Source organism: Vanacampus margaritifer, chromosome 6 (genome assembly GCF_051991255.1).
Source record: "Vanacampus margaritifer isolate UIUO_Vmar chromosome 6, RoL_Vmar_1.0, whole genome shotgun sequence".
Lineage (NCBI taxonomy): Eukaryota > Metazoa > Chordata > Actinopteri > Syngnathiformes > Syngnathidae > Vanacampus > Vanacampus margaritifer.
Window position 1 is genome coordinate 24,427,462 of NC_135437.1, and position 16,103 is coordinate 24,443,564.

The following is a 16,103-nucleotide window of genomic DNA, read 5'->3' on the forward strand; positions in this document are numbered from 1 at the left end:
ATGTCTTCTAGCGGAGCGTGATGCAGCGAGGCCGAACTCCCCTCTTACCGATCGTCTGATGCAGAGAGCCATGGCGCTTCACTACTAGACTGATTGCAAGGTGCAAACAGCACCACATAATCCGATATTCCCAGGTTTGATTTCGGGACACACTCGGACCAACTGTCAAATGAGCTGACTTTTTTTTTTGGAGGTAAATCCTTCCTAATGCAGGATTTTTTTTTGTGATGACATTTCACCATTTTGCACTTTCTGCAAATGTATTCACACTAAAACCTGGAAGATATTATTGATGCATATTTGAGTTTGTATTATGAATCAGATGCTGGTAATCATTATAAATACACGTGTTCATTAAATTGAATTATAAACAAATTCAATCTTTGTTTTTAATCAGCTCACCTTAGTTTGTGTACAACACTGAGCTGAGATATTGCAAGGTTTTTTTGTTACCAATCCCCTGTTGTGTTTATGTGATACTATAAAAGACATTTACACATGCATTAGATTACATATACATTTATGTGTTCACAGTCATGATATAGACGTTTTGCATCAAATCACTACTTTGTATTTCTTATCAAATAACAGGGATGTGATTTTTCCGCTAATTCGCGGAATTCCGCTTTTTTTTTATCTCCCCCCCCCAAAAAAAAAATCCGTTTTTTTTATTTTTTTTTATTTTTTTTATTTCATTGTGTATGCACATGACTCCGACAGATAACATCTTCTGCTATAACAAAGACATTTGTGGTATGCTCTAATATGAGTTACTTTTCATTTGGTCATGATACAATTATTTGTTCATGAAATTTGAACTCTTCAACATTATTTATGTGTTAACTTAGTAATCACATTAGTTAGATATGATGATATTCTCAGTGATAGTTTTTAAAAGCAAAGGCAGTCCAATGTTTTTGAATGTGGCTGATTTTGAGTTGACTAAAACTGCCATTTTATATGGAATAGTTCAATATACATTGAAAATTTATGCTGTTGTTTTGTCTATTTCTTTGTCATGTGAGTGCATTGAAAGTACTTAAAAACACGGAAAACCCATGACCCTGGACCTAGCTGGGTGCCAGCGGCCCCCAGACCCCCGGCTAAATTTTCAGATAATTTCACTTTGGTCAAATCACATCCCTGAAATAAGTTAAGGTATGCAAGAAAAATAGTAGGGATTGATCGGTATCAAGTCCAATTCAGGCCTAAATGACTGATTTCGTTTTTATTTGAACCAGTCCGATCCAATCAATGAGCCTAAACTATATTACCGTATTCTCAACTTGACTTTGTGCAACATGCCAAGCACAGATGAGCTGTCGCCTGCATGGTTGACATGTGACCTGTGTTTTGTCACGTGAATCGCATCAGTATAGGATCGCTATCAGCCGATCGTAGAGGTTGCAGTATTGGCATTCTTATCAGCATTCTTATCGGATATGAAAAAGTAGTATAAGCCGTGCCTAAAAAAAAAAATAACCCCACCTGCTGGATGTGTATTCTCCCAATGTCGTGCCTAAGGCGAAACCTCAGTTTATCTTCCTTCTGAAACAAGCTGATTTTTGCCCGTGCCCTTTAAGGCCCCCCTCCAGAATGGCAATTTTGTTTTTGTTTTTTTCCCCAACTGGGCAATTTTAGGACGGATACTGAGGGATGAGTGTAGCCCGCTCTACCTGGATAAAATGACCAGATAAAGGAAATCTAATGTCAGCAAGGCACAAAAGAGAAAACTATGCGTCTGTATCGACCACAGAAAATATAAAAAAGACAAGTTACTGTATGGATTTTTTTTTTTATTTAGTTTGAGATTCATAATTAGGTACCCCAGCACAATCCAATAATCACTTTTCAGGAGACCTAAAAAATGCCATTAACATCGCAACATCAAAGAGGACAAGCCAATTTGCAACACTTTAGATTGGTCAATAATTTGTAAAAACTTGTGTGTGGACTGATCTGTAGTATAGATTTGTGAAATAAAATGTGAATTTTACCAAATAAATGTACGTATTCTGTTCTAGGAAGAAGTTCCAGCCCCACACCATTGACATGTTATCACATACCATTACAATTAAATGGCTCACACTTATCAACTGTGTTTACTCACATTAAGAAACAAGCAGCATGATACGGCAGTAACACGCGAGCAGTGAAAAACTCCCCGTGAGTGCATTTTGAGTCAAACACAGCACCACAATTGCCTTTTTACTCTCCTTGCATTCTTCTTTTCCTTACTTAGTCTTTGTTGGCTGGTGCTCACGACACGGAGGTAATCTCTTCTTGGATCTGAGAGATCAGGATCTGGGACAGCACAATGCCTGCAATCTAGAGGACAGCAGCAGCAGCTGCTTTAGATGACTCAACAGGCGCTTGTTAAATGTGCCGCCTGTGCCAACCCTGTCAAGGTGCCTTGGAAGGTTGTCGCAATGCTCATTTGGCACCAGGATGAAATTGTTCACAATTATTATGGTTGCATTTGGTTTGCAATTAAAGCAGTCATATTTACAGGATTATAATCCTCATCGAGCTGCCCCCACACACCAAGCACACACACAAAGCAGACACCCACTTTTAAACTGCAAACTTATTTAGTAACGCTGTAAAATATGCATGCTCAAGACAAAAATACACCAAAGCGCATACAAGTACAATTCCAATGCATTTATGTGAACAGGCCTCCCTCTTAAATCAGTGGGGATCCAATCAGGCCAACACAAGAAAGAATATATAGCAAAAATATTGCCATCATATTATCTTCCTGTCAATCTGTTTTGCTATGATTGGCTAAAACTTGTCTATGACCACAAACAAGGTTTAGGATTTACAAAGCTCAGGGGTTTTGAGGCAGAGTTCAATGTACAGACGCTCCCCTACTTACGAACTTTCGAGTTACGAACAACGGTACATACGAACATTTCTGCGCGTACAGTATGTCGAAAAATGTTCGGAAAGAAATGCTGTAAGTTAGATTTTGTATTGCGCGTAGTGCTTCTTTCCGCCGCTAATACCGCCGATTGGCGCTGTGAGAGCTCATTGGAGGCTGAGCAACGTGGCGAGGAGGAGGAGGAAGAAAACGCCGGTCCCCATGAAGCAGGAAATAACTTTTGAAGCCGATTCCAGCGACGACGAAGAATCTCTCATGATATAAAATCCTCCTCTTCCTCCTCCTCCATCATCTCCTTAAGCATCGAGTACATCTTCCAAAAGTAAGTTAAACTTCATTTTATTTATCTTATTACGTACATGTACATACTGTGTGTCTCTCTCGCTCTCTCTCTCTAACATACGTAGTACAGTACAGTACTGTACGTATTCTCTCCATTTTATTAAAAGTTTTTTTCAGTACAAACCAATGCAGGTTACTTGTACAAGCATTAAAACATACTTATATAAACCTTCAATATACTTATATAGGCTTTAAACATAAATTATAATACAAAATATAGCACTGAAGCAACTTACGAACAAATTCACCTTACGAACGATCGTCTGTATATAGCAAAATATTGCCATCATATTATCTTCCTGTCAATCTGTTTTGCTATGATTGGCTAAAACTTGTCTCTGACCACAAACAAGGTTTAGGATTTACAAAGCTCAGGGGTTTTGAGGCAGAGTTCAATGTATCTTCCAAAGTTGTACATTGTTAACGTCAGACTTTTTCCTCTTTTGCACATCAATCTTTAACTTGGTCATGAATCAAAAATGCGTGCTTTTGTGTCTCTGCATGCAAATAAATAAATATTGTTTTGAAATAAAAAAAAAAATCCGTGATGCAATTGGGTTGTTGTATATATGCCGAATTCTTACAGCTTGTGCAAATATATATTAGTACAATATCAATTACTAGGGATTGAAGAGATTAGCTGACTAGTACATTTGAAGCTTGAAGTCGGCTAATTGCTAATCACGCTATTGGCATCTCGTCGTTCAATCAGCTAATTTACAGAGAACTTTCAACTCGCCGTTTTGGTGCCATCACCAGACTATAATGCTGATATTAAAAGGTAATTTGTTAATGATAACAAATAGTAGCAGAGAACTTGGTAGTCAATTGAACATGATGATGTATTGCCACTTAAGAATAGGGAATGCAAAGGTGCTTGCAGATGATTTGTACACATTAAAATATAAATTGTAAATGATAACAGTCTACAAATATTAGCAGAATCACCAATAGTGAATTTTGGAGTGGATCTGCAAAAAAGGTTTGTATTACAGTAAATACCACAGATAATTTTTTTTAAACGTGCCTACATAATTTCCCATCATTACTACAGATTAGTTGAGGTCATCCCTAATCAAGAGTTAATAATTAGTTAATAGTCACCAATTATTCATTAATAATCATTTAGTAGTTGCAAATTACTGTTCTTCAATATGAGTTAAATTTTGCTCATCATGACTTTATATTTTTCTAATACATTTTAATGTTTAGTCATGGATATTTCTTAATCATGAGTTAATCATTAGTTAATATTTGCTAATTATTTGTTCATAATTCTTTAATAGTTGTAAATTTTTAGTTCATTATGAGTTCATAATTGCTCATCATGACTTCATATTTTGCTTATGCATTATTAACTAACAATTTGTAAATTATTTATTCCTAATCTTTTAATATTTACAATTTATTAGCACAACATGAGTTCTCGTGACTTTATCTTTAACTAATGGATTACAAATGATTAACAATCGTCATAATGTGTTATCGTTTATTTAATAAACTTTTTTTTCTTTCAGCCTCCGCAGTATGAAACATTAAATATCAGCATTGTTTGAGTTTCTATAAGTTTTTCCAACTTTTACTTCATCCACCCTGGACAAAACACAAATTGACATGTCAGACACCTCACATGCGCTGATCACTTATCACCGCTGCTCTCTCTGACCCTTTCAGCAGTGACATCAACAAAGGGTAGTCACGTGACCAAATCCAGAAAACAGATGACCTGTGACATTCGCAATGCGAGAAGGGCATTTTGATGTTAAATCCAGTCGACACTAGAGGGCAGTATAATTTCAGAATGGCTGCGCCCTGACTTAGCGGAAAATGGGCGAATTCATCTACATAATTCTTATTCCACCAATGCAACATTATTAATAATACCATGTTTAGTTAGATTAGTGCAAATAATTTTTGGGGTTTATGTTGTCGAACGCCTGTTGACTGAGCCTGCATCGATGTTGCCCGGCTGGGTTCAGGCCAAAACGTGTTCATCTGACAGGAGATTCTCTCAGAATTTTAACTCCCGCCTTCTGTAGAACTACGGCCATGTACCGGGGGAGGTGGGGAACATTGAGTCCGAATGGACCATGTTCTGGGCTCTATTGTTGATGCTACCGACCAGAACTGTGGCCGTAAGTTTGTCAGTGCCTGTTGTGGCAGCAACCCTTGAACCTGTTGATGGCCAACAGAGCTGAGGGATGCCAACAAGTTGAACGAGTCCTATCAGTCCTTTTTGGCCAGTGAGAATCCGGGTACTGGCTGGCCAAGCATTCAGACCTTTAGAGATACGGTGGAATGCTTGGTCATCCGGGAGAGGCTCAGAGTCGAGCCGTTGCTCCTCCACGTTGAGAGCAGCCAAGTGAGGTGGCTCGGGCATCCGGTCAGGATGCCTGCTGTCTCTGGATGCCTCCCTTGTGATGTGTTCTGGGAAGATCCAGGACATGCTGGTGTGACTAAGCCTCCCGGCTGGCCTGGGAGTGCCTCGGTAACCCCCCGTAATAAATGGATGAAGTGGCTGGGGAGAGGGAAGTCTGGGCTTCGCTGTAAAAGCTGCTGCCCCTGCGACCCGATCCCAGATAAGCAGTAATGTAAATGGATGGATGGATTTATTTATTTATTTTACTTTTAATTCTATGTCTGACATTATTGTTGTGGAATGATGTTCCTTGTTTTTTTCTTTGATTGCTCTGAGGTTTGTAGACATTTTCTTGTATTTTTACATCTATAATTTCTGTGTGGGTCAATACTGTACTTCCTTGGAGTTTATATGCTCACAGGTCAATTCCTCAGCTACATCTTATCTTCCAAGTCGTGGGTCAGAAACGACTTTTTTTTTTTTGTGTTTCATAAATGCATCATCAATTTAGCTTTTCATTTTCAATGCAGCTTTTTCTGTTCAGGGTTAAAGCAAAGCTGGAGGGCTAGCCCAGCCGACAACAGCAAGAGGCGGCGTAATGTGTTGATCATTTCGAGTACAGAGAACTCATCTAGCTATGACCTTGATGAACCCTTAAATAGTACTTAAGCAGCTAGTGAATGTACACTGCAGTAGAAGAACAAGGACAATAAAAACATAGCTGTTGCAGTTAGCGTGTGTAAAGCACACATCAATCAAGAATCGTGTTGGTTATCTTTAGATCAAAATTCAAATAAAACCCAAGGCAGAAATACAGAAGTGCTATTAAATATTGAAGATTTGAGGATCGGTACTTATGACATGGGACTATTGATGTAGCTTGCCCGTGTGCGTGGGGCTCTTACCTGAGGCAAGGCCAAACCCAGCGCGAGAGCTCCCACTAGTAACAGATGGGACTCGATCCACAACACGGCTCTGTCTGCACAGCCTGCTGGGTAGATTGACTTGTTGGCCTCCAGCTGGTCCAAGGTTTGAACCCCAAAGCCACACATACTGTTGATTACTGCCTGTACGTCAGAAGACAAAGACTGTAAATCTTTCCCGATGTGAACATTCATGAAAGGCTGACTCTCTGAAGGCAACAGTCGCAGTGGGTGGCGCTGTGTTATTCTGCACTGACAAGGATGTTAACTGTTGTGACGGCTGGGAGAGAGATTTGTAGAAGCTTGTTTACTGCGGAGAATTGGAATAGAAAGAGAGAAAAGAAGAAAATGACAGCAGGGAAACGTTGAAAATCCGGCAAAAGGTACGAGTCCATTTGATGTGACAGAAATCCTCAACAAGTCCCGGAAGCAGCAGTGCAGTTAAACGCCCAGGACAGCAGGTTGCAGCACTGCATCAGGGGTTTGATTAATTGATTTTGCGGTCATGTAAAAAAAAACCATGCTGCTCTGTTTTCTTGGTACTGCGATATATAATCAATAGTAGTGTGATGGATTTACTTTGCCCTCTTTAGTTTTCTGTCTTTGTGAAAACAAAAAGGAGCTGTCAGCTACGGCATGTAAGCACTGTGCACAATTTGCGCACTACTTAGAATGTATATCGGTGAATGCAAATGTTTGTATGCATGCGTGCACGGGATCATATTTACATATATATTATCCGTCTACCTACGTGTGACTTTTTCTACTCACGTGGACGGAAATCTTTGGTGCATGCACGGTTGTGTTTAAATTATTCTGTGTTGACAAAATAGTAAATATAAGAGTAAAGTCATTGCCAAAATCGGACCTTTAAAGGCTAATAAGATCTAATGCTGTAATGTGCAGATCTCTGCCAAAATTAAATGGAGAAGGAAAGATGAAAGATAAAGAAAGAAAGAAAGAAAGACAGAAAGCAGCGGCGACTGGCTGGCGACCAGTCCAGTGGGTATGCTGCTTCTCACACAAAGTCAGCTGGAATAGGATCCAGCTCACCCTAATGAGGACAAACAGTATAGAAAAAAAGATGGCGTGGATAACGGACTCTTGGTATTTGTTCGATCGAATTGTGGCGAATAGTAAGAGTAATGTGCCATGACAACAACGATTCAATATGACTGCTAGCAGCCAGAAGTCAACCCAACCCTTTAAAATATATATATATTTAATTAAATTTTTATTTTATTTTTTTTACAATAATGTGTTCTGTTCTGTACCAATCACGGCTCACCTGTTTTCTGAGTTTGGTCATGTGACATTCACAAGCTGAGCCGTGATTGTGTTTTACCTTGTGTTGTCATTTTAAGTCGACAGCAAGAGGCGAAATGGCCGCCCCCCTGAGATTGATAAAAATGGGTGGATTTTGCTGTTCATTTCATGCAATATTAAATTCTTTGACTGCCAGACGTTTTCAGAAAAGGGATGCCGTGGGTGCCAGCCGATTTTAAGCATTTTGACTGATCTTTCAAGGTCCACAGAAAATTGTGTGTTTGGACTATGGAAACACACATACTATCAAATGAAAGATTGGACTCTCATCTTTCATCAGAAAAAAAAGTTTGTTTCTACCTTATTCCGTTTTTCAGTAATCAACAATAGAAAATGGTTAGTTTCACCTCTGTTTTGAAACAAACGTCTTTTAACGTCTTTGGCACTCCTCTGTAGGATTTTACTAAATGTTATTTAACGTTTTTGGCAGTCAAGGAGTTAATCAGAATGCCGTGTTTAGACTGGTGTGGCTGCATAGAAGATATTATTATAAAGAAAATGTATATATTATTTTTGTTTCTGGGAAGTGAATCAAAAAGTTGTTTATCCATCTGCACAAAAATGCAATAGATTGCACAGCAGATATGCTGACACCCCCTTTCCATACAAGGTTTCATGGAAATCAGCGCTGCATTTTTTTTGCCCAGCTACAAGAGCTAACAAACAAATAAAATACTGTCAAGACAATTACTCTCCTCCACACTTTCTTAGTTGTTGTGTTGGATCTGTTTCGATTGTGCAGGCATATTGAAAGTCATGGCCATTCTCGAAATCATTTAGCATTAAGCAAAAGTGCGCTTCAAAGTAAATGATAAAATACACCTATTGCTCGAGGTGGGTGCTTTCTGCTTCCAAGGTTGGCCACTCCGATTTTACACAGTATTATTAATACCATTGTGCATAATACATAATTCCATTGTGCAGGAATAGATCAAATGGTTTTGTTTTTCAGTCTAAATGTCCAAAATATGTTTTTGATAGAAAATGAGTGACTTTTGCAGTGATGTCATGGCGTTGCCTCAAATTACTTACACATAACTAATGTTAAACAAATGCTTCTCTCTGTGTTATTCAAATTTCTTGTATTGCGTCTCTTTAGATTGCTGTGTCTCAATCTTTATTGAACCCAGGCACATATTACATATACACAAGACACCACAAAAATGTTACACCAAAAGTATGTATAGTCCTACTACTGAAATAATGACGACCTTGTGACAATTTACTTTGAAATGTATGTACTTAGTCGTTAGAGTCAGAGGTGCTGCTGGGATTTTGGAACTGGGGGGATGGAACAAATCTTTAGAATTATATATATATATATATTTTTTTTTTTACACACTCACACATTAGATAAATTATATTACGATATTTTTGACGATTTGGGGGGATAGTTACTGAAAAATATATTTGTGACTGGTGCTTTGGAATAACAGCACTTTTATTGCACAATATTTAAGTCATCTTTTTTTTCACAATTGAAATGTAAACAAAGTGCAAATATAGCGCAATCGTATTAGTGACACAGCTTGAAATGGAAATAAAAACAGGCCAGATAGTATTATCTCTGCGGGTTCTAATTGTAACATAACTGCCTAAAGCACGAAATTACAAAAATTACAGAAGTCAGTGGCAAATTACATGAGTCAAGAAAGTCCATTATTTTATTATTTGAAGGTAAAATGGATGCAAAAGTAACACATACCCGTAACATGAGGCATGTGCCCGTACATAAAACGCATATAACAGGTATATGTAACTGCATATTTGTACCCATAGACCATGAGGTGCATATGCGTAATTGAAGATTTATAGTCATAAAAAAACAAAAACAACCACATCATGGGAATATTTTCTAAGTGCAAAATCAAATCACAAATCATGAGCTCTTGAATCTGCAGTTGCGACACTGCTTTGATCCACACGTCAATCACCGTCAAAATGCGTGCATAAGTTCCACACACTCGCAGAACATGATCTCTATGTGTGAGTTTTGCAAAATACTCTGACAGCAAATCTGTCTCTGGGGGTTAAACTTTATAAAACGTTTTTCTTAACCACACGACACACAAATCATCATTTACGAGTGCACGAATCTGACCTTCTTAATCACTGCTTGAAAAAAAAAAAAAAGACAGCCCACGCGCACTATTCCACCTCTTCTCGCACCTAAACAACCCAGGCGTATTCTCATAGCACGCGTAACTGTAACTGCATGCGTGTTCCTGACAGACATGTGACATCTATTGTCCAATCAGCTGCTCCACCATCGCACTTCCCCATCCTATTCATGGCGGGGGAGCTGCTGATTGGACAATTGACGTCACGTGTCTGTACGACTATAAATCATGACGACAGACTTTTTTTTTTTTAAGCACGCTCAAGCACATTGTTGAAGAATGTGACTTTGGTCAGAGATTCAAGGAGGAGGCAAGATTAGTGAAGTCAGGCTACATTAAGTTGCAATTTTAATGTTTGGAACTACTACCCTTTTAAATGCATCTCACTGGTTTGCTGAGGCTGGCATGAAACTCATGTTGTGCAGACTCATTCTCATTTGGGAAAGACAGATCACCTTGGAGCTCATTAGCTGTTTCATTACTTTCAGGCAATCAGTCAGCCAATTATGAGGCTTGGAGGATGTCTTATTTGTTCAGCAACTTCAATTTTCTCTTCTCAATACGATGCGCTTCATTGAATGGGAAGAAAGGAAAACACTCACCTCTCCAGGAAGAGGAGCGCAGCATGAGGAAGGAACGGCACAGCGTTCTGAGCTTGGGTTTTCCATAGTGCAGTTAAAGTACAAGTTCCATGACCAGTCCGTATAGTTGTTCCATCCACAGCACTGGAACTGTGTAAAGGATATTTATTATAAACACATGGGAATGCGTGTTTGGAAGATTATTTCTCTGTTGACAACATTGCTTGCTTGCTAATGATTTTTATATGTCTGAAAAGCCTGCTTATTTCCACTTTAAATGATGCCCCATGTGCAGAGAACATTGCTTGTGGGATGAGTAGCACAACCGAGTATGTGCTTGCATCCAAATGTTCACCGCCAATGCCAAATCGGCTACTTCTGCTGCTCTTTTTTTTTCTTTTCTTTTTTTTCGCAGAGCTCAGTATTGTTCATTCGGTAATTTTACCGATTTGACATGTCATCATCATTGCTCTCTTTTTTTTTTTTTTTTTGTATGTGGGTGAGTATGTGTGCGTGTGTGCGTGCCGGTGTGTGTGTATTCATTAGTTCACCTACAACCTATTAAAAAATCCCACACCGTTCACCTAAACCGAACACTTCCAGCCAGAGTCGTGAGGCTGTCAGGAGACCCGAGGAAGGACCAAAGAAAAGAAAGGAAAGCGAAATCCTGCACCGACCAGACACCATCCACCGGGCCACCAACCAGAGTCCTTCACCAACCCCAGAGACATCTAAATTCCAACAAATCAGGGAGACCTCAAGAGACCAAAGGAGAGACTGAGGAAAGGAAGGAAGGACAGACGTTGCTGCTGCTCTTGACTCTTGTTTGGTGTTCTTAGGCCACAAACAGATCTGTGGGGGCGAGCGTTGCCATCTTTGAGGATGGAGTTCTGTCCCAGACTGGGAAGTCACGTACGTGATTGTCACCGGTTGCAGAATGTCATCTTTTCTGCATTCAGCTTGTCTACGGGTTCAAGTTCTCCCTGCGATCCAACTTCAGTAAGCAGAAACTGGACTCACTGCTAAACACTAAGTGGCATGCCAAAGGTTCATGTCCATGTTTTTGACACTAGTGCAAACAGGCCTCAATGAAGGACAGTCATGACCACGATGATCCTTCTGGCCGACGTACGAGCCCAAGGAATGGATGAAATTTGCTTGTTCTGGATTATCTGGGCAGAGAGACTTAGGCTGTATGGTCTTGCAAATACGTTGAAGACCGTTTAAAGGTTTGAGGAAATGGTTTTATGGAAGCTCAAGAAAGAGTCAAGATAAACAATTTGGCTTAGTAACGCGCAGATTGATACTCAGTTGTACTGCTCATCCCACAAATCTAGGTTTCTTATGGGGCATCAAAGGTGGTATCTCACTGAGTGGCGAAGGCTTGTCGGTAAGAAATTTTGAACATGATCAATCAGTGTTTAGTTTATTTTTTTTGGGGGGGAATTCTATGAGTTAACAAAAAAAAAAATGTTTTCAATATACTTATGTGTCTGTTGGGGGGGAGTGGTGGGTGTCATTGTTTGGGGGAGCCATATAACATATTTTCTAGAAAATGCGGATTGGAGGTGTATGAGTATTTTTTAGGGATGCACAATAATATCGGTGGCAATTATCGACCAATTTGACGTCCTACAGATAAACCAGATTGATAAAAAAAAATCAGCCAATAATAATAGACATGCCGCGTTGGTCCATCTGTTGTGGTTGTGGTTCAAGTTGTGCCCAACTCCCCAACCCTTCCCCTCTCCTATGGTATTGTCGCATATTTGTGACATCATAATGCGCGTGACCTCGTGTTCACAGAAGATGCATCATGGCAGTCATCAGTGTCGGCTTTTTTTTTTTTTTTACTGTGTCCCCCCAAAATGTTACCTTTGCAGTTTTTTGTTGCATTTTTAAAACATGACTGTTTTGTTTTGGCAAACTCAAAATGAGTTACTGGTTGTCTTTGAAGCAGAGATGTTAAAAAAATATATAAAATTTAGCTTCATGGTGCTTTACACAATGTTTCATTGTATTTGTTAGACTTATAGAAGGACTCGAAAGTATATTTGTATTCAAGCAAATTTGGCAAACAAATATTGGCTTACTTATTAGTTATCGACATTGGCACTTTCTAAATTATTGGTTTATTGGGATCATTTGAGAATAGCATTATCGTGCAGCCCTAGTATTTTTTGAAGATTATTATTATTTTACAAAAATAAATAAATAATGCATTTCAATGACCTTCACTGGGAGTCAATTACACGTGGATTGTTGCTGTTTGCAGTCAGACCCGGTTCCCCAGGCTACCTCTCACAAATAGCAGGGGTTCACAGTATAGTTTTAAGTTGTAATACCAACATTCACCACTTGATGGCAGACATCGCTCTAATATTATATGCAGTATCTAATATATACAGTATATATAATAAAACACCTAATTGATTTTTTGAAATGTATGAGGATATACTACGATACTTTGTGTAAAAAACAGACGTGCACGTATTTTGTCCATATTTAAATTTGTTATTCTTCTGGTTAGGAAGTACGTGGTACTATATGACACTGATAAAAGATTTTGGGGCCCCTGCAACATTTAGGTTTCCCAATATATATGAAGCAACCGTTTAAAAATCTCATGGTGCAATATATTCATGGTATTAAGGCCCCGGTTTGTATTATTGTGCTACTGTAACAAAAAGAAAACAAAGTCTGGGGAAAATATAATGTGTAAAATTAAGTTACAGGGATGTTTTGTGATTAAGGGCCATCAGGGACGACGTGTCCTCCAGGCTAAAGAGGAAGAGGACCATACGATACGATACGATATACTTTTATTTTCCCCGTGGGGAACTTTTTCCTATCCATCCGGATAGTTATTAGTGCAAATTTCACAAGCAAGCATCTGTGATAATACGTGGGTTTGTTACTGCCCATGGTATGAGTCGCTTACACATACAGACGCTCCCCTACTTACGAACTTTCGAGTTACGAACAACGGTACATACGAACATTTCTGCGCGTACAGTATGTCGAAAAATGTTCGGAAAGAAATGCTGTAAGTTAGATTTTGTATTGCGCGTAGTGCTTCTTTCCGCCGCTAATACCGACGATTGGCGCTGTGAGAGCTCATTGGAGGCTGAGCAACGTGGCGAGGAGGAGGAGGAAGAAACGCCGGTCCCCATGAAGCAGGAAATAACTTTTTAAGCTGATTCCAGCGACGACGAAGAATCTCTCATGATATAAAATCCTCCTCTTCCTCCTCCTCCATCATCTCCTTAAGCATCGAGTACATCTTCCAAAAGTAAGTTAAACTTCATTTTATTTATCTTATTACGTACATGTACATACTGTGTGTGTCTCTCGCTCTCTCTCTCTAACATACGTAGTACAGTACAGTACTGTACGTATTCTCTCCATTTTATTAAAAAAAAATTTCAGTACAAACCAATGCAGGTTACTTGTACAAGCCTTAAACATATTTATATAAACCTTCAATATACTTATATAGGCTTTAAACATAAATTATAATACAAAATATAGCACTGAAGCAACTTACGAACAAATTCACCTTACGAACGATCGTCTGGAACGTAACTCGTTCGTAAGGTGGGGAGCGTCTGTATGTGAATACACCATTAATGTTGAAAGGTACATACATATGAGTTGAGCCTAAAGAAATGTTAAATCTCACGTAGGAGACGATAGCAAACAAAGTCCGAGCATCGCTGTGATGACTGGCTGTGGTTTCACATTTCCTGGGTGTGACATGCTCATCAAGAAGGCTGCGGTTATGATTGTTGTGAAGTCATAACATAACCGTAATATGGTCTACGTATATAGAATTTTTTAACCTAATTCTGGTTACTTAATTCTGTCTGTTAGCGAGAGCCGCTACATCGTGATAACTTACATTGATGTTTCTGCATTTGGCAATTTATTATTACATTATATTATTAGTATGGGATTTTTTTTAATGGGCTTTAGGTGAACTGATGAATACACACACGCTCGCACGCACGCACGCACACACACACACGCACATACAAAAAATATATATATATATATATATATATATATACACTTTTTTTTGTATATGTGTGTATATGTATATATATGTATATTTATTTAAAAAAAAATAAATGAAAAAAAAAACATTTTTATTTTTTTTAAAAAGGAGAGCAATGATGATGTCAAATCGAATGAACAATACTGAGCTCTCCTTAAAAAAAAAAAAAGATTGTTGTGAAGTCATACATAAGTAGGGTCAGAATAGAGCAGAGTACCTCTTTCTGAATGTAATCCATCAAGTTCTGCAGATCCAGGTCGTCCCTGTAGTTCACAATGCCTTTCTTCAGGAACCTTCCCAAAGTGTCACGAGTCTTAGGAGAGAAGTAGAACCGTTTATTTAAGAGATGTGGCATTCACAGCATCTTGTGGGATGCAAACACTATTTCCACAAGCCGGTATAATAAGAGCAGGTGTGCATGCAGCATATAACAACAAAACTATTATTACCTGTGAGATCAATACATCCCATGCATATAAAATACAGTATACACATACAAACAGGCTAAATAACCACTTTGTTGTGCTAATTTTCACTATTCTCTGCTTGCATTAATATAAGAAAGGCCCAAATGAATTCTAAATGAAATGCCCCGATTTGTATTGATTTATGAGCAGAATTCCAGTATAAACTGGCTCCATTTAAAGATTGAATCCCGCTGCTTATTAATTGGCTTCTTCTAAACCCTTCTTTGTTTTCCCCTTTTGAATAGGACTTCAATTCAAGTTCCTCCCTTTTAAAAATGTCAAAACAAGGTGATACAGATTGAATTTAGATAATATATGATAATGAGAGTGCTGTATGCTGATAAGCCGCTGAGCTATAAAATTTCATTTGGCTTGAAATGAACTTCTGTGGGTGTTTTGCTGTGGGCTCCCGGAATGACTCTGATTACAGCCCATGGAAAAGCAAGTTGTGCTGATAAACACAGCTAGCTCTATCACAATGTATTTGATCCTGAAGTAGTTTTGCTAAGCAGTTCAGAAATGTTCCACGCCGACGTCCCCCCCCCCCCCCACCCGCACGCGTGTGCTTGTGGACCTTGGGACCTGACATCATCTCCTCATGTCATTAGCTGCAAAGTCTCCTTCAAGGGATCTGTTGAAATGGAACATTTGGATCCCCTTTGAAGTGCCGAAACGTTTGAATCATTTAGCGATGCTGGGAGGGTTGTTAAACTGCTCTGTTTAGCAGCAGGCTGTCCGAGGGCTGACAGTGCACAGCAGAGGGTGGCAAGGTATAATTGGTACAGTTTACATTGTGAAGTTATAGTGGGAATCAGATTTTAAGCTTTGTTTATGGCACAATAAATGTGGATACCAGCAGGAGCATTTTCCTATTCTGACTAATAAGTGGAAGAGAAAATAAATGTGAATAAAAGGATAGTGATCGCTACTAGTTAGCGGTTTCCTCCTTTTATGCAAAGCTTGTTTGATGCCTTTCACACTGACAAGCACAGCATGCCACGTATTACCCCTTTTATCAAATACTTTTAATAAAGATGTCTG

The 16,103-nt window shown here is 38.9% G+C and overlaps 2 protein-coding genes across 3 annotated transcripts in view; one reads left to right on the plus strand and one right to left on the minus strand.

Moving 5' to 3' along the window:
- The window catches only part of ttc38 (tetratricopeptide repeat domain 38), a 71,353-nt gene that overhangs the window by 14,654 nt on the left and 40,596 nt on the right, over window positions 1–16,103 (plus strand). Inside the window, exon 14 of one of the 2 annotated variants that reach the window (XM_077567370.1) lies at window positions 1–119. In XM_077567370.1, the coding sequence (XP_077423496.1) occupies window positions 1–88 (88 nt within the window). In that variant the 3' untranslated portion in view covers window positions 89–119. Of the gene's footprint in view, window positions 2,006–16,103 lie in introns of those variants that run through there. The other variant, XM_077567369.1, reaches the window with a different exon arrangement.
- The window catches only part of tspan33b (tetraspanin 33b), a 26,991-nt gene continuing 12,671 nt past the window's right edge, over window positions 1,784–16,103 (minus strand). The window contains exons 6-9 of the mRNA XM_077567378.1: window positions 14,813–14,908; window positions 10,560–10,688; window positions 6,494–6,655; window positions 1,784–2,328 (exon numbers count right to left, since the gene is read on the minus strand). Coding sequence (XP_077423504.1) covers window positions 2,260–2,328; window positions 6,494–6,655; window positions 10,560–10,688; window positions 14,813–14,908 — 456 coding nt within the window. The 3' untranslated portion in view covers window positions 1,784–2,259. The remainder of the gene's footprint in view (window positions 2,329–6,493; window positions 6,656–10,559; window positions 10,689–14,812; window positions 14,909–16,103) is intronic.